General features: G+C 42.7%; 2 protein-coding genes across 6 annotated transcripts in view; one reads left to right on the top strand and one right to left on the bottom strand.

Moving 5' to 3' along the window:
• The window catches only part of LOC122403227 (uncharacterized protein CG43867), a 152,954-nt gene extending 130,168 nt beyond the window's left edge, over positions 1 to 22,786 (top strand). The window contains exons 4-21 of one of the 4 annotated variants that reach the window (XM_043406629.1): positions 10,122 to 10,289; positions 12,276 to 12,563; positions 13,930 to 14,132; positions 14,847 to 15,078; positions 15,254 to 15,428; positions 15,528 to 15,764; positions 15,834 to 16,125; positions 16,200 to 16,473; positions 16,550 to 16,939; positions 17,029 to 17,202; positions 19,406 to 19,569; positions 19,960 to 20,293; positions 20,463 to 20,702; positions 20,852 to 20,988; positions 21,209 to 21,338; positions 22,072 to 22,281; positions 22,366 to 22,501; positions 22,646 to 22,786. In XM_043406629.1, coding sequence (XP_043262564.1) covers positions 10,122 to 10,289; positions 12,276 to 12,563; positions 13,930 to 14,132; positions 14,847 to 15,078; positions 15,254 to 15,428; positions 15,528 to 15,764; positions 15,834 to 16,125; positions 16,200 to 16,473; positions 16,550 to 16,939; positions 17,029 to 17,202; positions 19,406 to 19,569; positions 19,960 to 20,293; positions 20,463 to 20,702; positions 20,852 to 20,988; positions 21,209 to 21,338; positions 22,072 to 22,281; positions 22,366 to 22,501; positions 22,646 to 22,710 — 3,849 coding nt within the window. In that variant the 3' untranslated portion in view covers positions 22,711 to 22,786. Of the gene's footprint in view, positions 1 to 10,121; positions 10,290 to 12,275; positions 12,564 to 13,929; positions 14,133 to 14,846; positions 15,079 to 15,253; positions 15,429 to 15,527; positions 15,765 to 15,833; positions 16,126 to 16,199; positions 16,474 to 16,549; positions 16,940 to 17,028; positions 17,248 to 19,276; positions 19,570 to 19,959; positions 20,294 to 20,462; positions 20,703 to 20,851; positions 20,989 to 21,208; positions 21,339 to 22,071; positions 22,282 to 22,365; positions 22,502 to 22,645 lie in introns of all 4 variants that reach the window. The other 3 variants (XM_043406616.1, XM_043406607.1, XM_043406622.1) reach the window with 3 other exon arrangements.
• A 452-nt stretch (positions 22,787 to 23,238) lies between these two features.
• Positions 23,239 to 25,920, bottom strand: LOC122403261 (N-alpha-acetyltransferase 20). Of its 2 annotated transcripts, XM_043406694.1 has the most exons (7): positions 25,738 to 25,920; positions 25,599 to 25,623; positions 25,403 to 25,493; positions 25,188 to 25,317; positions 24,981 to 25,117; positions 24,818 to 24,905; positions 23,239 to 23,379 (listed from the first exon to the last, which is right to left on the bottom strand). In XM_043406694.1, the coding sequence occupies exons 1-6, from the start codon at positions 25,788 to 25,790 to the stop codon at positions 24,820 to 24,822; spliced, it is 522 nt and encodes a 173-aa protein (XP_043262629.1). In that variant the 5' UTR covers positions 25,791 to 25,920; the 3' UTR covers positions 23,239 to 23,379; positions 24,818 to 24,819. The 2 variants fall into 2 exon arrangements, with proteins under 2 accessions (XP_043262629.1, XP_043262621.1); XM_043406686.1 differs by lacking the exon at positions 23,239 to 23,379 and having other exon boundaries at positions 24,665 to 24,905.
• Between the last annotated feature and the right edge of the window lie 76 nt (positions 25,921 to 25,996).

Here is a 25,996-nt window from a genome sequence, read left to right as displayed (position 1 = left end):
CCTTCGGTACTTATTTTCGTAACCACGTTGAACTTCGTCCTATACAAATTTATTTAACATTTAAATTTTAATTTTAGAGTATAAATTGTTTTAGTTCCACAGTGGAAAAGTCTTGTCACCCATATATGGGTGACGTGGCAGCCAAAGTGTTTATAAAGATCTTCTGTTGGTCGAAGAAGAAACAAACGAAAGTGCAACGAATGAAAGATGCACAACCAACGAAGAGAATTGAAAGAGTCTTCAAAAGAATTTGTCTTAACACTTTACCGACCGGTAGCGGTTGATTAATCGGCTATCGGTCGGTAAGCGTTGGTCGGTAAAAAAGTTGATTAATACGCTATCGGTCGGTAAGTGTTGGCCGGTAAAAAAGTCGATTAATAGGCTATCGGTCGGTAATGTGTTAAAATAAAAATAACCTGCCTAACACAATGGCTAACCAAAAACACCTGCCTATCTATAAATCTAAATTCGTTTATTATATCAAGAAACAATTCTAAATTCGCAGCCATTAGCTCGGTGTTATCCACGATAGAAAAGCTTTTTTATCGTGGGTGACACCGATTACCAGGTCTCACCACGTGGAGGTTGCTGCGAGTGGAGACCCGAAGGGAGATAGATGAAATCAAAGTTCCATCGATCTCCCTTTTAGCTAAGCTTAGCTGGATTACTAAACTAGAGAGATAGAAGGAAGCAATGTTTCTTCGATCTTCTAGTTTAGTTGCACCAAGTAATTATTTCGTTTGAAAAGGGGTGAAGCTATATTGTGGGATACGCGACGCGATGCTGAACCGTGCAGCAGATCTTCGGATCGAATCGACACTGCCCTTGGTAGATTGATTCCTATTTCTAGCAATCGATCTATCATTGGTAGGCGACTAAATCTTTCGGACAAACTGGACGGCCGATCACATGTTTCGATCGATGAAACAGCGGTGATCGTGGCGAAAAACGAGAGAACGAATCGAGAGAAGCTACTTGTTAAATAATTACTTGGCAATATTGGGAGACACATACAGTAGAGACTTAAAATTAACGTCGAAGCTCAAGTCGAGTCAAGTTGAAACTAAAATTCGGACGATAGAAGGAAACAAAGTTCCTTGGATGTACCAAGCAATTATTTGGTTAAAAAGAGGGATGAAGTTAATTTGAGGGGCACGCGACGAGACGCGACGCGACGCTGAACCGTGCAGCGGATCCGAGGATCGAACCTACTGCCCTTGCTAACTAGATCTCTACAGGATAACGGACGGCTGCGACTCCGAATCTAAGGTCTCCATTGCTCCAACGCAACCCGCCGGGAGCCCGAAGGACCCGACTCAAGTTGTCTGACAAAGAGAGAGTACCTCTGTTTCAGTGTCGACTTCCGCTGGAAGGTATGCGTTTCCGCAGGATACGGAAACTCCACACCTTCCAGCAGAGTACCATTTTCCCTGGATCGTGCTACCAAGGGAAGGCGATTAGATCTTTCGGACCAGATACACGGCCGATCACATGTTTCAATCGATGAAACAGCGGCGACCGAAGCAAGAAACGAGGGAACGAGCGAGAGAGAAGCTACTTGATGAATAATTGCTTGGTAGCGCGCGGAGATATGATATAAAGAAATCTTCGACGTTAATTTTAAAGTTCGCCACGAACCTTAAGTCTAATATACTTGGAATTATATGCCCCTCGATGTCGTTGGAATCGATCTGTAATAGATCTGACCTAGAACAAAAATTAATACTTGTATCAGTATCATATTAAAGAAAATTTAATGAACCTTATGAAATCCATCTGTAATTCGACGAGTGGAGAAATACTTTGTTGAGCTGACGTGTCGAACAAGCTAAGAAATTCTGAAATATTCCTACACAGAATACAATTATTGTATTCTGATTAATATTTCTTGATGGGTAGACCTACCTAAAGAAATGTACAAAATTTACGCGTGATAAGAATGTGAAAATATTAATAAATGAAACAATGTCAGACGAAACGTATTAGATACACTCAGTCAAAACGACGGAACAATTCCACCAGTAAAAATATTCTACGACCTCTTGCCAAGTCAGATTTGATTAATACCGCAAGTAGTGAAATCGACAAAGCCATTTCGCAAACAAAATCGAAATAATAATTCAGATTAATCGATAGACGATGCTGATAAACCTAGCTGACCAGTAAAAATATTCTATGACATCAGACTACGACATCTCACCAAATCAGATTTGATTAATACCAGAAGTAGTGAAATCGACAAAGCCATTTCGCAAACAAAATCGAAATAAAAATTCAGATTAATCGATAGACGATGCTGATAAACCTAGCTGACCAGTAAAAATATTCTATGACATCAGACTACGACATCTCACCAAATCAGATTTGATTAATACCAGAAGTAGTGAAATCGACAAAGCCATTTCGCAAACAAAATCGAAATAAAAATTCAGATTAATCGATAGACGATGCTGATAAACCTAGCTGACCAGTAAAAATATTCTACGACATCAGACTACGACATCTTGCCAAGTCAGATTTGATTAATACCGCAAGTAGTGAAATCGACAAAGCCATTTCGCAAACAAAATCGAAATAAAAATTCAGATTAATCGATAGATGATGCTGATAAACCCAGTTGACCAATAAAAATATTCTACGACACGAGACTACGACATCTCACCAAATCAGATTTGATTAATACCAGAAGTAGTGAAATCGTCAAAGCCATTTCGCAAACAAAATCGAAATGAAGATTCAGATTAATCGATAAAGACAGATACAAGTTGGGGAAAGAATTGGAAACAGAAACAGTAAACCATCGAAGGAAATACCCCATACAGAATCATTTTCTTTCAAAGCCATATATGGTCAAGGTAAGGCAACAATTGTCAAAATAATAGAAGAACCAGTCAATGGGATATCTCATTGTATGTCAAAAATGGTGGAAACATCCACACTAACGAAACGAAAACCGATAAATTTAACAAACACAATTTTTCATCAAAGGATAGTAAACAATGAATGAGCAAGTTTAAAGTCAGAAAAATAAGAGAGAGGGGGGAGACTTAAGCAAGACTCACCACTGGTCACTATTGGTCATCGTATGCTCACCACTGGTCAGTAGTGGTCAATAGTGGTCAGTAGTGGTCAGTAGTGGTCAGTACTAGTCCCCCTGGTCAGCCTAGGATGGTCCCGGGATGCCCACCACGCCAGGAGGTCCGCCACCCTTGGTGTCCCCCGCGAGAGTGAGACACATAAGTCTCCGCACGAGCCTTTAATGCGTGGCGGAGGAGTGGGGATAGCACAGCGCGTGTCAGCCATCTCAACCCGTCCGGTGGACAAATTATTTCGCGAAAAATGATTAATTACCCATACTGACGAGCCCTTTCATTATTCATATACCACATATTGTTAAGAATTGTTTAAACTATTGCGTTGAAATGTTAAACATTGCTAAGTTTTATTTATAATTGTATAATTCACACCATCGTCGAGAAAGTACTCAGTATGGAGTTTCCGAAAATGGTAATGGGCCGAAAAAATACATTGGGTGAAAGATCTACTCGTATACCTCACCTGTGGCGATACTTTAGAATCTTTGATGAATTAATGAGAATCAAAACTAACCTAGCGAAGAAGCTCTATATCTATGATGATCTATGCAAAGTGGATCGCAGCCAATTTGCTAATATTATTTAGTTTTTAATTAATAGTTGCATTACCCAGCTAAGAGTGATAAGATTATTAATTAAACACAAAACGCTGGAGGTTGCTGCGAATGAAGACCTGCCCTAACCGATTCCCAACCACCCTCCATTAATAAAGATCTTCTATGACCAACTGATCGAACTATGAACAATTGATCGAAGAAAAAACGAACGAAAGTGCAACCAACGAAAGGTGCACAAAACACCCGCCAAACTAAAAATCTAAATTCGTTCGTATCTTACCTAACCAGAGTTTACGGAGTGGAAGCAGGCGCGAGCGCTGCTGGCAGCTGGAGGTAACGTCTGGAAACGAGTTTGCCCGCGTGGTAAAGAACCATCGGACACTTCGGTCGGTATTTCGCAATAGTGGATGTCAGGGCGCATGTTGCGTCTCATTGATTTTTGGGCTGGCTCGGGCGCGAGAAAGACGGGGCCACGAGGATGGGAAAAAGACGGACTTGCCAACGGCTCCATAGAGAGGACGAGCGAGCACCGGGGGGGTGGGGTGAGAGGAACGACAATATGGCCGAGCGACCGGCCGGCGAGACCCGTCGTTTTGTTATGACCTCGAAATTCGGTCGACAAGTCGCCGTGCGTTGGTGAACCACGTGCATCCGCGTCCGGGTCGCCGGCGACGACGACGACAACCCGTCAGCCAGCCGTCCTCGATCCTCGTGACCCCGATCGACGGGACGATCGCCGCGGACGCGTCGCCGACGCTCGAACCACCGCGTCTTGACAATTATGGATCCAGGCAGGTGACATCGATGAAAGGTAACCCAGCTACATGAAAACGCGAACGACGTCGTAAATTCGCGATCCATTGTTTCTGGACATCGATCGTTCGCGTCGCCCGTGCGCGGTAACCTTGAGAAAACGAAAACGTCCAACGCGGAACATGCATAATTTCGATTTCGATTTGACCCGAATTTTTCGGTTGAAAATTTTATAGAGTTCTTTTGACTTATAACACTCTTTGCCCGAGGTAATTGAAAAATTCCACTTGACCGTTCGATTCGTTCGGCTCAATACATAATTGACGGAGGAGTCCAATTTATTCACTGGACCAGAAATAGAAAATACTTCTCCGTGGTAGATTGTGGTTCACCGTTTCTACGTTGGCGGCGCTAATGGTAAAGGGGACAGCTACTCCTTGACCCATTGCTCGTATAAACTTATATCGAATTATAGAGAATCTTCTATTTGCTTCAAATGTTTCTGTATCAAGTTACACTGTGAACTATGCCTGTTCTGCACCGCCTTTCAGTAAATGTTCGATCGACCCCCATTCCAGACAGATTCTGCTCTCGCGCGAGCCGATAAAGAATTCTACTCGAACGTTCGTTTCCTGTGGTTGAATAGTCGATCGACGAGGGGGCAACGTCGATTCTATGCAACGGACCCGATCCGCGAGCCACGGAAGCGTGGAAAAACAAGACCGGTGAGCGATTTATCGGACACAGAGCAACTTAACGACTCCCTTTGACGGGACGTGTCGCGTATAGAATTGGCGTTCGGCCAATTCATGAGTAATCCACGTTTCCCATGAGCACCCGCGCAACAAACAAAATAAAGGCACCCACGTCGCAGACGTTCCTTTCTCGCTCACCGCGGTCACGGTGGCTCGTTTAAATATTTCAAAGCGACCGTGGCGTGTCGGACTCGTTCCCGATGTTGCTCTTTCGCGTCTCCCTTCGCGACCCTCGCAAAACCTTTTCAACGTCGATTGATTCTGCAACGGCGTACACCACGCGACTGGCCTACATACGATTTAACGCCATGGAGTTACGTTTCACCCCTTTTCAGAGAAAATTCATTTATCTTGGTCCTCCACTACCCGGAGTGACTCTGAAGTCGCACACTCGTTATCTACCGCTTTTGAAGTCTGATTCGAGGATCCGTTACCACGCGTCACGCACGAGGGACAATGACGTTCGTTTATTTTCGTGCTGAACGCGAAGATAGGTATTTATCTTCGTATCGAACAAACGTTTAAAACAATTTTTGATCTGCAAATAGTCGGAACATGATTAGCGAATGTAAAACTATTTCCTTACGTAAAATAATGTGTTCGAAATATCTGTCGATCGCAGTAGTTTCATTGCTTGTGTTGGTCGGAAAGTAAAAGTGCTCTAGCATTCAGGTTAGAAGATCTAGGTGCGATCTAATCGTGTACCGTCTGCTTCGATCGCGTAAATGGCCTCGACGGGCGCGTTAAGCGTCGTAATTTGTTGATCCGTTCAGTCAACGTAGAGTTTCTCACGCCGTTCGTCGGTCGTTGATCCATTTAGTCGGAGACTCAGCCTCTCGCGGTCGTCTGTTTTTTCCGCGGCCCGTTCCCCCCGAAGATCGCGGTTTGAATGGATGTTTCTGCATGTACGTGCACATTAACGGTCTCGTTTTGGCGGGAAGCCAGCCCGATTCGACGGTTGCATCCGCGAGGCGACGCCGCGCACGTGCGCCATCCGTTCTGCCTAAAAAAAAACAAAAGAGGGAAGGGTGGGGGGGGGGGCGTGTCTCGTCACCCCCGCAAGATCGTCTCTCGTTGTATGTACACTGTGTGCCAAAAATTTGGAACCACCCGTCCTAACCACGAACGAGGTATTTCATGGCCTTTAAGCAATTAAAATAATCAAACATAATTGAACATCTATTTTTTCGAACTTGATTTTATATCTATAACGGGATATGATTTTTTGATTTTGTAATATTTTCAAAATTATGGTTTTGATCGTCAAGGGATAGATTCAGGATAGATTCTAGAGGTCACAATAGGACGAAAATCAAGAATACTAATTTGTTGATGGAGGCTTCGTTAAAAAGTTATTAACATTTAAAATTCCGCCCGTACTGAATTTTTTTCTCGAAAATGCGCAGGATTTCGAGGGTATGTCTAATCACCAAAAATGATTGTAATTAACCCCCGCAACTGAAAATAATTTTTTTAGAACGATTTGAAATTTTTTTTTTCGTCGAAAATTTAGGCACTTTCTCGAATTTTTGTCTTGAAAATGCGCAGGATTTCGGGGGTACGTGTAATGACCAAAAATGATTATAATCGACCCCCGCAACTAAATATAATTTTTTTAGAACGATATGAAATCTTTCAATTTTGACGAAAATTTGTCCATCTTCCTGAATTTTTTTCTCGAAAGTGGGTAGGATTTCGGGGGTATGTCTATTCACCAAAAATGATTGTAATTAACCCCCGCAACCGAAAATAATTTTTCCAGAACGATTTGAAATTTTTGAATTTAATTGTTAATAACTTTTTAACGAAGCCTTCATCAACAAATTGATATTCTTGATTTTCGTCTTATTTTTGCCTCTAGAATCTCCCATTACAATTTTTCCCATGTGTGGCCGAACACCCTGTATAGCAACTGAGGTCGAGCGCTTGTGAGAGCGCGACCCCTCTGGTGGCGAATATGGGAGGCAACGCCACACGATTTTAAAATTTTGGTAGTTTATCCTATTAGCTCTCTATTAATGGGTCAGTATAATGTCGTTACGGGATTTTGGTAGATATTATCAAGTGATTCTATACTTTTGACCGTTAATGTACATCGCGTGCAGGTTCAATGAGAAACTGGCCCGATATTTTGCTACCTGGATGCTCGCAATCTTCGTCAATTACAAACTTGATGCACGTGAAGCATGTTAACGGACGCGACAGGTGTAAGGTAATTACGCCTAATTCCGACGCTGGCCCAATTATCGTCACGTTTCCATTATTTGTATCAGAGTTCTAATTTCATGCGATATCCTGTTAACGCTTCGACATCCACGATTAATTTTCTTTCGTTTAAATTATAGGTGACTAGTGTACGTATTATAATCAATTTTAATAAAAAATAAATATTCGAAAATCCTATATGTAGAACGTGATTTTGATTTCAATTTATATCTAATTATTAACGTATACCGAGGATGAGAGCGTTATATGGATTGGTTAATTTAAGCAGGAGCTGGCTGCAGGAGAAAAGTAGTATCGGATTTCAAGTCGGAGGTGTATACTTTCGAGAAAATCCGAACAGAAGCGCGACGTTGTCTCGTAGATCAGAACAGACGGGATTCAATTATTCCTGCGCCGGGCTATTTCTGGTTTCGCATCAGTTTTGCTTCCAGGCATGCGCTCCTGGAGACAGAAGACGAATCGATAAATCTTAAGATACGGTTCAAAAGTCGCCAGACGTATCCGATCGAACGATGAACCCCACCATCCGGGTCGTTGTCTTTGAATTAAACGCAAACAAGGTGGTTGCCAAGTCTCCTACTTTCGATCTTTCGAATCCGTATGCCTCAACAAGTGTCGAACGATGGCTGAAAAATATTTCTATGCAAACGAACGCTCGCACGATCGATTTTTAATATTACCAGAAACAATTATTTTTGCTTATTAACGATCGATCAAAGTTAAGAGACTAATGGCCCGAGAAGCTACTTAAATAAAAGTGGAAATCGAACGTCTAAATTCGAACCTAACCTAAAAATTGCCCGGCAGATATTGAAATTCAATCGTGCTGGTCCACGTTGTTTATATTCAGGAGCTTGAATAAACATCGAAGTATGATTGCAACCGAAGTATCCCTAGGGACCGACGACCGATAAATAGAATTATCCCGACGAGATTCTCAAAATGATTCTCAGAAGTTTTCGGAACTTTCAACCTTATGATGCCCAGAATTTTCTCAGATATAGATCCGACCGATTTCATGGAAATTTTATTCAAATCAGCGCTTCGTTTCGCAGAGATTCCCCTCGCGAAACAGTGTATCGGGTGATGCTGCGCGTAGGGTGGCAGCAAAATCTCTCAGCCTGTCCGGCGAAGCAGCTTGCCTCACGGGGTGGCGTGTTTGCACACGAAGTCCGCAGGACCTCAACGAATTCTGCCATTGGCCACGAGCCAACGTGACTCATCGCCTCTAGGAAAGGCCGCGCTCGGAGAGTTTACGTGCATCGGTTTCGTTCAGTTCGGTTCGATCTCCGGCAACGTGCGCACCGCCCTCTGCGTCTCCGCCCCACCGAGAACAAGGGAAAATCGAGGCTCTGGGAGTGTCCTCGTGAATCGTGGTCGCGGAAGAGCCCTCAAGAGAGAGAGGAGGACCTGCCGACGCGAAGGGCTTAAAGAGATCCTCGGGCCTATACTCGTCGTGCTATCATGGCCACTCGTAACCTTGGTAAGCCTCGAACCACGATGACACACTGCACCCGCGAACGGTTCGTCGTGTGAGTGAAAATAAACGGTGGACGTTCGGCGAGATCAGAGGTTACCTCTTCGAGGGGGGAAGGGGGGGATTGTGCACGTGGCTGGACGTCGATTCCCAACTTACGGCGAAATAGTGGGCGATACAGGGATTTAGCAACCGGCGGTCGATCGTTAGAATCATGGAGACTCGAGGACTTTGTCGATCGACGAAACTGTCCCAGTTCGAGATCGATCGATTCGCTAACAAAACTGTATTAAATACAGTTGTCCCACGGTGCGTAGTATGGAGGCAAACAAAGGGGCGTCGAGCGTTCATCGGAGGTAGTTTCGGAAAAACGGTTCGATCGTTTGGAGCGCGTGGGACCGACAATGAACGTGAAAATCCGCGTACGGTGCGCGATCGATATAACACGCGGCGATGAGAGCACATGCACACCGCCGGGGCGTCGGGAGGAAAACACTCGGCCAAGAGGATTTCCCCGCTGGCGTATTGATTTTCTCGATACCGTTTCTCCCCTTTTGGCAGTGGACGCTCTCGGCGTGCGGGCGCTTACGTACGCGGAACGCGATATCGATTTTTGACAGCTGCTGCGAAACGACCACCGCCGGCGTGTGTCGTGTCAGAAAAAAGGGGTGCACGAGGTCCGCACGCAACGTTGAACCGACAACGACCGCTGGTCTGTCCCCGTCTCGCTCGGTCGCGTCGCCGTGCGCTGTTTACTCGACGATCCCACGCCTGGAGCCACGCGTCTCCGACTGCCATGCTCCTTCGATCGAAACGTCGCACGCTCACGTGACCCCCGAGAGTGCCCCGACCGAAATTCGTGGTACGTGTTGCGCGAAACTCCCTTCTTCCTTGGAAAAGCTACGCCGAGAAGCCTTTCCCACGAGCGAAAATAACAACCCGGGGGGAGAGGGGGTTTCGATGAGTTTAGGAACAGGAGGAACGATGGTCCGCCAAAACTGTCTTGGACCACGGTAATCGCAGTTTCCATCGACGTTTCCTGTACCTCGCGAGACCGAGGAGCGATCACGACGTCTATTCAGATTCACGCTTCTGTTTTTCACAGGGCGGTTGGGAGGGGGGGTGGAGAGACAATGTCTGCGGCTTGAACAGTAGAATCTGTCCTCAACGATCGTGTCGACAGTGTCGTCGAGAGAATCGGACCGTCGATACTGGGTAGTTACGTCGTTAGTAACGAGGTGCGTTTGATGTCCCGCAGGTACGGATGATGGAGGAGCGGCTAGTGAAGGGTGAATACTGCCTGAGCACTTCCGGCGTTGGTTCTCCACCGCACTCGCTGCCGTCTACCTCCGGTACGCAGAATGACAAGATCGAGGACGTCCACTGTGCCTGCATCTCGAAGCTAGAGACACAGGTCGAGGAACAGGTGAGGGATTTCATTGTGCAACCGATTTCCTAACCCCCCTGAACCGGAAAGGCGTGTTTCTAGCCGCATCTCTGAATCAGTTCGAGATAAGAATAAAATTAAACGACATTCCGTAATTTTTTATTGGACCATATTCGATGCAGTTTTAAAAGTATCGAGGTACTTGCAGCAATGCTTGGATAACTGCGAGTCATTTTCGATCGGATAAGTGAACGATACATCCCTACTATTGAGAGGGGACTCCCCTTCACGCATCAAAGAAACTCAACATCGAGCGGACCGGATAGTGTAACCTGATCTGGGCTCGAATATCGGTGAGACAAAGATGAAACTTTTTATTTCTGATTTTTTTTTTTTCTAACGAAACTTTTACCAATGTGTTCGCGAGCGTTCTCCGATTAAAATAAGACCAGACACGATATAATTTGTTTTTAACCTACTTCCGATAAGAGTGTAAGATCGTGTTAAATACGCAAATATCGTGTTTGGTCTCGTTTCAATCAGAAAAACTTGACGAACATATTGGTAAATGCACCATTGGCAAAAATTAAAAAATAAATAAGTTTCACATTGCGTTGTTCTTATTTCACGTTCGGCAAGGTACAAGGCCAAACGCCGTGGCTCGGGTTGCGCCTTTCTGGGAACTGGAATGCTTTTATAACTGCGGAGACATCGGTCTCGTGTTTCTCGCAGCTGTCCAAGATTTGCTGTATCCATTTCAACCAATCGTATCACCAAAAATATGACAACGTTACACCTTCGTGTACATTACATTGATCTAAGTGAACACACGTTGCTGGCAAACGATAGGAGTTCTGTGTAACGTCAAGTATGGAGTCTGAAACCTGTCGAATCGAGTAAAAGTCGCTGAGGCGCTTCGAGTCGATTCGTTGACAGAGTTCATACATATACAGGGGATTCTAGAGGCCAACATAAGAGGAAAATCAAGAATACTAATTTGTTGATGGAGTCTTCGTTAAAAAGTTATTAACGTTTAAAGTTCCGCCCGTAATGATTTTTTTTCTCGAAAATGCGCAGGATTTCGAGGTTATGTCTATTCACCAAAAATGATTGTAATTGACCCCCGCAACCGAAAATAATTTTTCCAGAACGATTTGAAATTTTTTTCCCCCGTCGAAAAATTTCACACCTTCTCGAATTTTTTTCTAGAAAGTGAGTAGAAATTCGGGGGTATGTCTATTCACCAAAAATGATTGTAATTGACCCCCGCAATCGAATGAATTTTTCCAGAATGATTTGAAATTTTTTAATTTTTTCAAAATATTCACACCTTCTCGAATTTTTTTCTAGAAAGTGGGTAGAATTTCGGGGGTATGTCTATTCACCAAAAATGTTTGTACTTGACCCCTGCAACTAAATATAATTTTTTTAATATGATCTGAATTTTTTAATTTTGTCAAAAAATTTCACACTTCGAATTTTTTTCTAGAAAGTGGGTAGGATTTCGAGGGTATATCTATTGACAAAAAATGCTTGTACTTGACCCCTGCAACTAAATATAATTTTTTTAGCATGATTTGAAATTTTTTAATTTCGTCTAAAAATTTCAGTATCTCCTCGAATTTTTTTCTGCAGAATGGGTAGGATTTCAGGGGTATGTGTAATCACCAAAAATGATTGTAATTGACCCCCGCAACTGAAAAGAATTTTTTCCAGAATGATTTGAAATTTTTTAATAACTTTTTAACGAAGCCTCAGTCAAGAAAGTGATATCCTTGATTTTCGTTTTATTTTGGTCTCTAGAATCTCCCATTAAAATTTATCCCGAACGCCCTGTATATCTCGAGTTTTGAGTCATCGGGTTTCCCGAGCCGCCGAGAATACTCTCGCGGTGAACGATCCAACGTTTCGCAAGCGATTTAGCGGAACCGTTGTTTCAGCAGGCGATAACAAGCCGCGATAACGTTGGGATCGCGGACGGGTATCGAGATAACCGACTCACCGGCGATTACCGATTGCTTGCAGAGACAGTTGCGGCTCCAGGACGCCAGGCAGGTTGAGGCGAAAGCCGCGAGAATAAAGGAATGGGTGACTAATAAGCTGAGGGAATTGGAGCAGCAGAACCAGCACCTGCGGGAACAGAATAACAAGTGTAACCAGCAATTGGAACTCCTGAGGAATCATATAACCAACATCGGCCTGAAACCACCTGTGAGTCCCCGCGGGCGAATTCGTCCGACAGCTGACGCGTCTTTTCCAGCCAGATCCCCGGAACAGTGTCAGAGAACCACGAAGGATCGCGACCGTTTAATCGTATATATTCAAATTGCTCTATCAGCGAGCATGCTGCTTAATAAATGTTCTACGAGTGGTGTGTAACAATGTTCACTTTTACGAGACTCTTGGGGGATAGGTTCTTAGGTTGTTGCTCAAGTTCTGCCCATTAACGTTTCCTTCCAGCAGGTCCGCGCGCAATTTAGCTATTTCTACTTGCACCCTAAGTTTTGTAAGCAATAACTTATAAAAAATTATGTCTTGTTGTTATTCCGTTAACTGTAAAACTGGCCCTACGATTTTATTTATATCCATCATTTAGTAGGCATAGAAGCAAAATTAATGAGCTACCATAACTTTCAGGGATGACTTCCAAGGGACCTTGAATATAAAAATTTCTGTTGACGTTTTAGCAATGCAAGTTTTTATACTCTATACAAAATCAACGAGCTGTTATAACATGATCTACAATATAAACATTTATGTTGCTAGAACGTCAATCTAGATTGTTAGGCTCTTGGTCATTTATAGGTCATCGTTAAACGACTCGTTGATTTTGCGTTAAAGTCTGCTAAATTATGGATAAAGGAAATTACAGGGTTGCGCGAAAAAATTATTATCGCTTCTGAACCGTGTCGTCCTTCATAAAAAAACATTGTAATTGGACCATTAACAACAAAATAAGAGGGGTTAATAAGTTATGTGCTCCAACATGTATATGTTCATCCTATACATACTGTCTGTAGAGTATAAAGGTCAACTGAAAATATACTGCTTAAAATAATCGGGGAACTCCATGTTTCAAGAGCGAATTATTTATTGGGAATAGCAGAAATACTGTGTCACCAGTTTGTATAGGATGCTTGTACCTAAATAGCTCTTTCATTCGTTTTCACCTGCAGATACGTTGCTCGAGATAATTCAAGGCATATGTGTTAATGATAATATTTTGTACGATTCTATTTCAGTTCGCCAATAGACAGAACTTCTGCAACAACATATATACATGAGTATAGCCGGTGAAAGATTAAATCATCATTTTTTATTCGCTGGAACATTGCTGAAACCTTCTACGTTCCGTCAAATCCTTCAGTCTGGTTCTCTGTCAACTGTGTGATCATTTCATAACTCTTCAGGTGTATTTGATAGATTGCATAGAAATGTTGCACAGTGAAATACAAAAAGAATTATGTAAGTGATCGACTACTGGCAAGGTAATTTTAGATCATTATGTACGTTCCACCGACTATACCATCTATGTAGGGTCTTATCCTAAAATCAAGGAGGTTAGAGGCTTCTAGCCTGGGTACTCCCGAGCGCTACGACCTTGAACTGCCACTCGCATACTGTTTATCGACTATCGATGCAAACTGGACCCGTATAACTCACTGTCTCTGCATTTCAGGCACCAACGAGAGCGTCGTTGTCCCTGGAGGTGGACCCCACGTTGCGCAGACGGTCGGAGAGCCTAGAGGGAACACCGCAAACGGTGCCAGAAAGCGTGCAGAGCGCCGCGGCGGAGCCTCAAGCCGGCACCAAACACCGTAGACACCTGTCCGCTTGCGGGTCCATACAGCGAGGGATCGCCGCCACCAACATGGACTCAAGGTAGAATACTTGCGTGAGGGAAACGTTCTGTGAGCTTCGCGGCGCGTCCACTAGCTTTGTTGCAATCGCTTCCGCGCTTCTGCCCACTTTAAACAGCCTCTAAAACGTCGTGTAATTGTATTTCGATTCTCCTTGGGAGGTCTCACGACGTGATAGCGGCGCCCGACTCTCGAAACTGTGGTACCCTGTCGCGTCCGGAGACTTCCTGCGGGGATCTGTCAACCCGTGTGCTCTTCTCTGTTGCTATTTCATCTCGAGCACGATACCTATAGTCGGATCAGAGTCACTCGGTCGCTCGAAGCCACTGATTAACTATCCTTCATCGTTGTTTGATTATCCAATCGCTGTATCTCTTTGCGTCTTCTCAAATAGCAACTTCCAGAAGAGACACGAGTACTATCTTCTGTAGAGTAGCGTGACAAAATAATATAGATTATTTTAATTTATTTATTGCCCTTTGCGGATAAGAAGTAATATTCTTGGTTTGTGAGACAAAGTCAAAATCAACGCCAAAGAGCAAGTGGCCTTGAGCAGTCAGTTGATCTTGATCCGAGTATAGTCCCTTTTGTCTTCTTTTGAACTAGTTTCTTTGGTTCTCGCTGGCGCTAAACGGTCAACACGAAGCTCTCTTGCTAATTGCGTACCAAATCTAAAAGCGTCTGCTGGATGAAATTAGTTTCGTGTTTTATGCTTGCCGTTCTTTTTCTGCTCTAGCTTGCTGTCCGAGGAGCTGGCCGCGGCGGTGGAGAATCTGGTGATGCTGCCGAATATACCTGGCGTCTCGGAGGCCAGTAGGGACAGTGGCAGCTCCGAGGCTGTTCACGACTACGCCGAGATATACACGCCCAGCAGAGAGGGGATGAATTGGACTCAGAGTGCTCAAGGTCCTCGACCACCTACTCCGCCTCTTCACCGGTTCCCCAGCTGGGAAGCGAAGATATATCAGGTAGAGATCGACTTACCTTGCGCTAGACAATAGCGTTGAAGCGAGAAGAATTAAGAATTACGTTGCGTCGAGGTTTAACAAAATGCAAGGTCATGCTTCCGTCGTTCGTGGCGTGCATGACCGCCAAGTTGTTGCAATTTGTAATCAAAGAAACTCGTGCTCGTCGATTCCGTAGGTAGCTGATGGCGGGCTTGGCATCGGTCCACCGACGAACGAGGAATCCGCGCCTTCCACGATGACCAACACGACTAGCTCGTCGAAACATTCCCAGGCAACAGGACACAACTTGACTGCGCACAATTCCCAAGGCTATTGCGATATTTCGGTTCCAGTGTACGCGACGGTCAAGGGTAGGTAAATTTCTATACCTCGTCCACTCGAAACGGCGTCGTTCTCGCTCAGGAAACTCGTCCAAACTCGATTCGTCTTCAACGATCTTTATGTTCCAGGGCGAGCTAGTCAAATTAGGTCCATGCCGTTCGGCGACAGTTCCGACGACAGCTCGGACGGCGAGGAGCATCCGAATCAAACGGAGACCAACACTAGGATCACCAACAGTTCGTCCGACAACACGGACTCTTCGCTTGGCAGCGGGAGCAGCCCGTCGAAGAGCGTTAAAACCACCAGCAGCCTTAGTCCCGCCAAGAGAAGCTCCAGCGGTTCCCCTAGCAAAAGCGTCAAACGTGGTTAGTGGTATATAATAACGTGCATCGAATACTCGACAACTTGAAGACTAACTAACCTTGCCTTTGCAGATACCTCTTTGGAGTCTGGCCTGTCGGAGGACTATGCGATACCCCCCGACGCGCTCAGCTCAACCTCCCTCGAATCCAGCATGCCTAGTCTGCTAATGCGCGTCTCGGGCGAGAGCCCCAAGAGGCAAGAATCTTTGGAGAAGACTGGCCACCTGGCGAAACTTGGCGGGAAACTGAAAACTTGGCGGAAGAGATGGTTCGTGCTGAAGAACGGGGTGCTCACGTATTGGAAGAGTCAGAACGACGTAAATCGGAAACCTCAGGGCCAAATAGTATTGGACGAAGTGTGCAGGTAATTCTCCAACGATGTACAATTCTTGCTACGCTATGAAGAATGTCATTTTGAGAAACATGATTACTCGACAGGATAAACAGGGCGGAAGGGGCCGCCACGTTCGAGATAGCCACGGGCAAAAAGACGTATTACCTGACGGCGGATTGCATCGCGACGATGGAGGATTGGATAAGGGTGCTGCAAAATGTACAAAGGCGGAACGCGACGAAGCTTCTGCTCAGCAAGGAGGACAACAAGCCGACGATACAGGGATGGTTGACGAAGGTGAAGAACGGGCACGCCAAGAAGTGCTGGTGCGTCCTCATTGGAAAAATGTTCCTTTACTTTAAGTGCCCTAATGATACGGTGAGTCCTCGTCTTCTCGATCTTACGCGACCTACGGATAATCAACGTTACTATGATGCTTCTCTTGACGTTTCAGAATCCTATTGGACAAATAAATATGAGAGACGCGAGAGTAGAAGAGGTCGAGCACGTATCCGACAGCGACAGCGAAGAAAGGGACGCCGAATGCCCTCACGAAAGAACGATCGGCATCTTTCCAACTCATCAAGGTCCTACGTACTTACTGATGCCCCACAAACAGGACAAAGACAGCTGGCTGTACCATTTGACGGTGGTTTCGGGAGGGGGGCCGAGCGCGGGGACTCAGTACGAACAATTGGTGCAAAGATTGATGGAAACCGAAGGTGATCCTAGTTGCGTCCTATGGAGACACCCGTTGTTGCTCCATACGAAAGAAAACATCACTAGTCCACTGACCAGCTTGACCTCCGAAGCCTTGCAGACCGAGGCTATCAAGCTCTTCAAGGTTTTGTCACGCGTCTCTTTTGCCTTTAACGGTTCGCCCGTAACGACGAATGCGAAAAATAGATTAAAGGGACGATATTATTTGCACAGGCTTGTCAGTTGTTCATGTCGGTGGCAGTGGAGCAAGCAGGCATAGACTATCATGTGGTGCTAGCGCAAAATGCGTTGCAACAATGCTTAGACCAGCCTGAACTGCAATCCGAATTCATCTGTGCATTGGTAAAGCAGACAAGTCGTCACACACAACACCGTTTGGGCGTACAGGTAAAAAAGGCCGCCAGACTTGTGTCGCTGGGTACTGCGCGCGTTGTAAGTCCTGCTTATTGTTTAACAAACACTCTGAACCCTGTACCATTTTCACAATTGACGTTAGACGCGCGACTTTAGCTAACGCATTCGCCACGAATAGAGTAGAACCTCCATTATCTGAATTAATAGAATACTTACTTTCCTCGCATTGACTCTTTTCTGCTTTAGACAAAATAACAGAAATGAAAAAATAATTCAAACGAATCCATCTTATTATAAATTCATGGACCTCACATCTCGTTGGCTGCTAGGCCTTACAAGTTTTATTTAACATACCTACGCGAAATTGCATTCCTTCGATACCTAAGCTCTACTTTCAAACGTAGCGATTTATTTTTACGAAAGAATTTTTCAACGCGAAAAAGAATAGTCTACAAATAGCTTTGCTCGAATAATAGAACGTTGAGCATTTGGATAACGGAGGTTCTATCGTGCTTGCAACAAATTGTAACGATTGCAATCGTAGAGACGGTAATGTTCGACGATATCGCGTTCGTTGTTGCCTCCGTGTCCAAGAAATGGTACATTGGGTACGCTTAGTCAAGTATTATAAAATAATCACGTCGAAGTAGAGCGGTGAACTGTTTGGTTGTCTTTCCCTTTATTTTCTTTTTCAAGAAGACTAACCGATTAATAAAACGCTGTCGTTCGTTTGTCCACGAACAATAATACTTGACGAAGTTCTTTAACAAGAAAAGATTTTTTAGTTTTAACATTCATTCACATTTCATTTTCATTTGCTGCTTTATGTGTGCTCTTCCTAGGCTACTCTGAATCGCATGCATTCTTTATTTATTTTTTTTTTTTTTCGTTTTTGTTTCGTTTTTAGACGTCGTCGTGTTAAGTTCTTTTTTTTTCTTTTTTTTTTTCGTTTCGTTTAAGTTTTATTGCGTACTTTTAATATTTATACATGATACCCGATCACCTTACCCCAGATGAGACCCTATCATGTGAGCCGAACATATTTCGACAATTCATTCCTCTCATCGACGATCAATGGGCATTGTTCATTTCATTCCATCAGATCGTGCTGTTTCTATGATATCTCTATGATAAATAGCATTGTAATAACGTCTTGCGAATACGTTGTCAAAATACGTTCTGCGGCACACACACTTGCAGAATGGTATGTTGGTGTACATAAGAAACCACACACAGAAAAACATCTTTTTATAGATTGGTTTTTTGTTTCTGTTTCCGTACCGTTTTTTTGCTCAATAGCTCATTACAATATTCTCTGTTTGAATGCTGCTTAGAGAACTTTAGTCTTTGATCACACCGGTGTCATAGACGGTTACTTAAGGAAATAAAGCTAGAATCCTTACAGATTCGAACGTCCGTCGTAGTATGCGATACACGAGACTCGAAACACACGAGCTGCATTATTGTTGGATATGATACAGCTTCAAGCAAAACAAAGAGAAAAGAAATAACGAAATAAGAAAGAGACAAAAGAAAAGTGTGTTTCGTTCGTTCGATCCGCGAACGAGCAAGACAGTCGACGCGAACCAAAAGTGCTTTCGAGCTGTAAGGTAGACTCACATAATCTTAAAAAAAAAATAAGTATATATATATACGTTATATATATATATAAACAAAAGCGCTTCTCTCATCCACATTGTTCTTAATTCATTCAGATTGTTGACGGTCCATGCGTTTTATGTGATTAACACACATAGAGAGTTGATGCGTTTAATGGTCCGATTTCGATTGCTTACATACTAACAGACGTATGACGTAACAATTGTGTTCTACGTTAGAGACATACGAGTTATTCTCCCCACCTAAAAGAGTATTCCCTTCGACTTGACTTTGACTCGACGGATCTATAGAGGCACATGTTCCTTAACGACTTCATTTTCATCCCCGAGATATATGGACAGAACTGAATAAGATACAATGACGATCCGATACGAGAGGACAGTGGGGCGCGATTTATTTAAAAGAAAAAAAAAAAAAAAGAAGAAAAGTAGTAGACTAGGTCTGGTTCAGTCCAGGGATATAGTAGTATGCCAGCATACCATTGCAGCAGCTCCTCCTCTGCGCCACGCAATCGCTGTTCACCTGCGATACGCAAAGTCCCGCGGCAAATGGCAGCGGTGAAAATGCGGACGCACAATCGACGGCCTCCACTTCTCACAGTCCTCCGCTCACGCAGGGCCACTCGACGTCTACGATTCTGGACTGCAAAACTAACCCCGCCCAGTACGTTCTTATCCAGGGATGGCAGCTGCTCGCCCTCGCTGTTTCGCTCTTCCTACCGAGGAATAATCGGCTACTCTGGTACCTGAAGTTACACTTGCAAAGAAACGCTGACACTAAGTGAGTGCCATTTCGCCTCTGTACAGGACAGGGTAGGCTAGAGCAATTCCGACCAACGTTTGCAAAATTCTAATTAAAATCCTCGATCCGGAAAGTATGCTAGTAATTATTCAATAATGTATCACGTGCTCCATGGTTGGAATTACCTTACCATACCCTTAGTACCCCGTATCTTGGTCCAGATTAAGATAGTCTAGAGTCAGGAGTTTGTTCAGAACAGTTTCACTTGATTCACCAGTAAGGGGAATTGTAACTATTCTGACTCAGTAGTTCCCTGTTAAAAGAGACAATTTCATTGTACATGTACTCAATGTTGCACCAAGGTCTTTGTATATTCTAGTCAAAAAATGAACGTCGACGCTTGCTAATCTGCGGAATGTTAATTTCTAGAACGGAATGCGGCAAGTACGCAGCCTACTGCGAAAGAGCTTTGGAAAGGACTCTACAAAATGGTGGAAGGGAAGTGAAACCCTCGAGAATGGAAGTCCTCTCTATACTGATGAAGAATCCTTACCATCACTCCCTGCCGCACGCGATACCGGTTCATTTTTTAAACGGCACCTATCAGGTTGTAAGCTTCGATGGCAGTACCACGATAGAGGAATTTTTGAACACCCTGAACCAGGAGATCGGCTGCCGGGACGTTCATCAGTCCGGTTTCACGTTATTCAGCGACGACCCGATCGAGAAGGATCTCGAGCACTTTATAGATCTTCAAGCAAAGGTATGTGCTCGATGAACACTTGTTAAAGGATACAGGTAAACGTTTACAGAAGAAACTACCTCGTCGATTTCAATGGTTTTTATATATGAAAACGATGAGGAAGCTTCGATTGCAAAGAATTACCAAGATATGATCTAGAAAGATACTCATTGGGTTTCCTTTGTTTCAGCTCTGCGATATAATCTCGAAATGGGAGACAGCGTTGAGGGAGAAGGGTTCAGGGAAATTCGAAAATACCAGGGTGATACAATTGACGTACAAATCGCGGTGCTATTGGCGACAGGCGGCTAAAATGGAGACTGACAGAGAGAGGCTTTTGCTTTGTTATCAAGTGAATCAACAAGTGGTGTATGGGAAGTTTCCAGTAAATCGTGAGCTTGCGTTCGAGCTTGCATCGTTAATGGCGCAGGTTGGTCCCAAATATTCTTAACACGTTCCCTGTCATTGTCGTTTCATTTAACATAGTGCGTTTAACCAACCGCAAAATTGCAATATAATTAATTACTGCCGGAGTCTTGTGAGTGTGAACGTGTTTAATACCACGAACGACCCACACAGATTGATTTTGGAGAATACAACAACGACAAGGCACGAGGAAGCGGCCCAGGAAGCAATCTGCACCACCTGGTGCTTCAGGCCCTGGGCAAGTTTTATCCGATACGATACCGGACGAATATCACTGCCGAACAATTGAGGCAAGTACAAGAAGAAAGTTAAAAAAAACTATCGAAGATACACGGATGCTTTTGAAAACTAACACGGTCCATATTAATCACAAATAATTACAGTAATCGTGAATAAACGCAGGGTGGTTTCGAAATAAGACCGAAGTCGAGAGCAACGAAATTGCGTCGGTTTCCGGGAAAGTTGAATATACCAATTATTTTCTTGAATAAAGAAAATTGTTTATTGTAGGGAGCTGCAAGAAAAACTACAAGAAAAATGGATCGCTTTGAAAGGTCGCAGCGTATTAGACTGTGTTCGCATATATCTAACCTGCACCAGGAAGTGGCCTTTTTTTGGAGCAACACTTTATCAAGCAAAAGTAAATAAACGAAGATTCTCGCGGATAAAAGCGAATATACAGGGTGTGTCGGGGTCAAACCTGGGGGAAATTTTATTGGGGGATTCTAGAGGCCGAAATAAGATGAAAATCAAGAATACCAATTTGTTGATGGAGGCTTCGTTAAAAAGTTATTAACAATTGAATTAAAAAGTTTCAAATCGTTCTAAAAAAATTATTCTCGGTTGCGGGGGTCAATTAAAATCATTTTTGGTCATTACACATACCCCCGAATTCCTACCCACTTTTTAGAAAAAAATTCGAGAAGGTGTAAGATTTTTCAACGGGAAAAAAAAATTTCAAATCTTTCTGGAAAAATTATTTTCGATTGCGGGGATGAATTACAATCATTTTTGGTGAATAGATATACCCCTGAAATCCTACCCATTTTCGAGAAAAAAATTCGAGTAGGTACTGAAATTTTTTGACGAAATTAAAAAATTTCAAATCATACTAAAAAAATTATATTTAGTTGCAGGGGTCAATTACAATCATTTTTGGTAAATAGACATATCCCCAAAATCCTGCGCATTTTCGAGAAAAAAATTCAGTACGGGCGGAACTTTAAACGTTAATAACTTTTTAACGAAGCTCCTATCAACTAATTAGTATTGTTGATTTTCGTGTTATTTTGGCCTCGAGAATCTCCCATTAAAGTTTTTCCCAGGGTTGGCCGTATACCCTGTACAGAGTATAAAAATATTTCGTTTCGCAGTTGAAACAATCTGAACCAATGACCGCATGGATTGCCGTCTCCGAAGACAGTGTAACGTTACTCGAGCTACAAACGATGGCAGTGATGTGCCGTTACAACTACGCGAATATAGTTACATTCGGAGGATGTTTAGATGATTTTATGCTCGTCGCTTGCCCCGACGAAGGCGCCGCGGAACAAAAACTTTTATTCGCGCTTTCGAAACCTAAGGTATGGAGACATATATCGTTGCCCGTTAAAAAGCATTTAACGGGAATGAAGCTTTTCATTGACAACGTTTTCGTGCTCTTACAGATTTTGGAGATAACATTGTTGATCGCCGATTATATGAATGCCTTGGGACACGCTTTACCTGGTACCCCACAAATGAACACGCTGACCCGTAATGGATCTCATCGGTCCATCAAATCCACTCTGAGACCTACCACTGGTTCGTAAAAATACATACTTTCACGATAATTAAACAAACGTATCTTTAAAGTGTTTACCAATTCAGTTTCTGGTCCAAATTATGCTTGTTTAGTTTCTTATGTTATTCGTTGTATTTTTATTAACGAAATAACAATCGCATCAGGTTCTAGCTGTCTTCCAACGCAACCGGATATTTTGAAGTCAACACCAGACCACCAAAGACCTTAAAAACTCTGGTCAATCGAATTCGTTGAAACGGAGCAGGGAAACGTGGCTCTTGGTTCGTGAAAGTCTGATCCCGCCAAGGCACTAACTTTATACTCGAAGGTACTACAGCCTTGTATTATAAGAATCACCGCGAGAACGACGGAAGAATGCTGGTCGACGCGCAGCAAAGTGCGCGCTGTAGTTAATTTTAGTTGCGTTTTTTTGTGTAAATTAGAAACGATGCTTACGAACGACGTATTTATGTAAATACCCGACAGCATGCAGAACAACACACTCCTGTGGTCCACGTTACGCGATTCAAACGTGGGTGACTGAAAAACTACTCGAAATCGATCCGTAAACACTGCCTAAAAGTAAATTTAGTATGTCTGAAACAACATCGAACAGTTTCGTTGGAAGGCTAAGCATCGCGCTGAGACTTTTTTGCTACCGTATTTATATACCAAATTCAAAACGTTAGCGATTAAGGTAAAAAGCTACGTAAAAGTGGTGTATCACATACTATGTACATAATTAATCAGAGTTACTGGATGTTTAGAAGTCTAGCGAGCAATGCAAGCGATACCTTTGTCTCCGATATGAGAGTACGTCGAGAAAGATTTCTTACTTCTTGCCAAATCGACCGCAATCCACGGTGTACGGTGGGCTGCAACCGAAATACTGCAGCTTCTAAATGAAAACACACGGTGATTGTTATTACTTGGAAATGAGTATGCAATTTTTTTAACGAACATTTCTTTTAAACGCAAAAATATATATGCCGGACACGGTGACTGTGTACCTACTGTCGTTGTAGATTCGAAGCACGATTTCGATAATTGTTTTATCCGTGCAAAAAAAGATCTATGTTTCGATTATGAGTGTATTATACGCGATTTTTTTTTTTTTTGTTTTTCTCTCGTCAATCCACTACATTTTACACGCTCGATCTTTTTGTAATTCTCGATCATTGAAAGATGGACGATGGACAGCAAGTACAGACAGTATTGTATGTAAGGTCTCATCAATGTTCGATTCGTAAGGGAAAGAACTCTTTGTACGATAAACGACGAACGGAACTTACATAATTGTCATGTTATTTTGATAACAGCTAGTCTCATATTTTATATTTATTTAACGTCTAAGCGAATAAGTTCGTTTTATATAAGGACACGACCAAATAGATGTAATGGGAACGCATTTTTTTTTTTCTTTGACAATTAGTATCGTTCCTGTGTAATGTATGTGCAAACAACACTTTTGTACCAATCGAACGGTGAATCCCGTCACTATAGAAGTTTTGTACGCGCTTGACGTGTCCTACGTAACTAGCAAATGTCTTCCTTCTCTTTAGTAACCAGAAATAAATAAAAAAAAAAAATAAATAAATAAATAAAAAAAAAAAAAAAAAATTTGAAAGTAGGGCTTTCGTGCAATATTGTACAAGACTTCTATAATTTTGTAATTCCTGGGATAGGCTGAGAATGACTGTGCCTCTCTGAGCAGAATAGACAAAGTAATTCTATGCACGGCTTTGTTTAGCGCATTGAAGATTTTATATAAAATGAAACGATCGAACCTCAGATTACTGGGAGCAGTACAAAGATATGCAAGAACGACATTTTGTCTTTAATTTTTATAATACGCAATTGAATGCTACTACTCGGGTGCTCTGTCACCTTTGTATCATGATGCAGTAAAGTCACTGATTCTGTAAATATCACGTTAGGCTTAAGTTTCTAGTTGTAGTAGAAAGAGAAGAAAAGGGGCAGCTGATAAAATTTAACAACGGTCATAGAAATTTCTTGCGATCGTCGAGAGAAGCTGTCTGCGGTTAATTCTATTGAGCCTACCACATTACATTTCTATTTATTATTTATTCGCATAAAATGACGCATAAAAGGCACGAGCGGTGTATGGCAGAAAGCATTGTACTATTGTACAGAAAAAGAAATAAACTGCTCGGATCTGCACTTTAAGAGATTATTTATTCACTTTAGATGTTAAAAATTTCATCGCAATAATAACTAATAATAATAATAGTAATAATAATAATAATAATTTCGAGTATACTTAAAAAAGTGTTATTTATTTTACGTTGTTTCCTTGACAAAGTATTTATACGTACGTTTAATCTACTTCTTCCGGTCTCACGGGATGAGTCAATGGTATAACCGATTTTTTTGTTACATCCCTTGACAGTGCTTTCCTCATATCTGATAAGAAACGTGCATAATATTAACCTAAAAATTTAAACGATTCATTTATGAAACACGATGTTAACTACGTACCAAAAGCATTTTCATCCGGATCCCCGTTATAGTATTCTAGAACAGTCCTATACACGATATAACCTAACTGTTCGTACATTCTGATTGCCACTTTATTGCTAACTCTTACAAAAAGATCCACAAAATATGCTTGTTTCCTGCAATAATGTAAAGCATCTTGAAAGAGTCTCAAAATTACGAAACGTTAAACACTATTTTCAAACTTACATTTCTGAAAGCTCTTCCAAGGATTTTACCAACGTTGCGGCTAGACCTAACCTTCTATACACAGGAGACACTGTGAGTGCTGTTATGTGACCATGCCAATTCTCCCCATGACCTTCAGCCTTTCCCATAACTTCGACATTTTTCAAATAAAGAAACATCTAAGTCTTGTATTCATTCACAAAGCACGGAGCAAATAACGGAGAAGCAAAACTTACTGTAACCCATAACTTCTCCGCACGGTGATTCCGCTACCATAAAATATTCAGGCCAATGCGCCAAATAATGCGTATAGAAGTTAAGCCCGTACTGCAAAGCAGAATCTTAAGGAAAAAACAATTCGCGACCGATGTACCGATACCGCTTAAAAGCTAACTGTTTGCATCAAAAAAGCAAAAACCACTTAAAGGATACTGTCTCTGTAAGTGGATCCAAATTCCTATAAAGAACAGTAAAACTGTTAAGATAGACAAATTATCGTTCCGATTCGTAACTTATGCGAATTTAGGTTAGGAAAACTGTCGCTTCGCAACATGTATCTTTCGAAACTTACAAATTGTTGAATTTGAACAAATCGTTGCATGTAAATGGCCTGAGAGTTGTCATGTTTTAGAAATTTCAAAAAATCGCGTCGACAACGATAATTTCAACCCAACCAGACACGAAAACAATATCAGCACTTAACCTTAGACTGCATTTACGGATATACCCGACGTCACTGATTCATGAGCACCACGTGATACATATGCTAAATAGTTGATAAGCTTGACGATAGATGGTGTTACCTAAACTTTGAAATATCACGGAATATC

Source organism: Colletes gigas, unplaced genomic scaffold (genome assembly GCF_013123115.1).
Source record: "Colletes gigas isolate AHSC1104 unplaced genomic scaffold, ASM1312311v1 Colletes_gigas_Sc00002, whole genome shotgun sequence".
Classification (NCBI taxonomy): Eukaryota; Metazoa; Arthropoda; class Insecta; order Hymenoptera; family Colletidae; genus Colletes; species Colletes gigas.
The sequence above is the reverse complement of the archived record's forward strand: the minus strand, read 5'-3'. Positions and strand labels throughout refer to the sequence as shown.

What these genes read in the sequence shown, in the direction of transcription:
- LOC122403261 (XM_043406694.1), bottom strand. Translation starts at nt 25,790, where the DNA reads ATGACAACTCTCAGGCCATTTACATGCAACGATTTGTTCAAATTCAAC. An exon ending in TTGTTCAAATTCAACAATTT is followed by an intron (nt 25,624 to 25,737) that starts GTAAGTTTCGAA and finishes TGTTCTTTATAG; the next exon opens with GAATTTGGATCCACTTACAG. An exon ending in CGGAGAAGTTATGGGTTACA is followed by an intron (nt 25,318 to 25,402) that starts GTAAGTTTTGCT and finishes AAAATGTCGAAG; the next exon opens with TTATGGGAAAGGCTGAAGGT.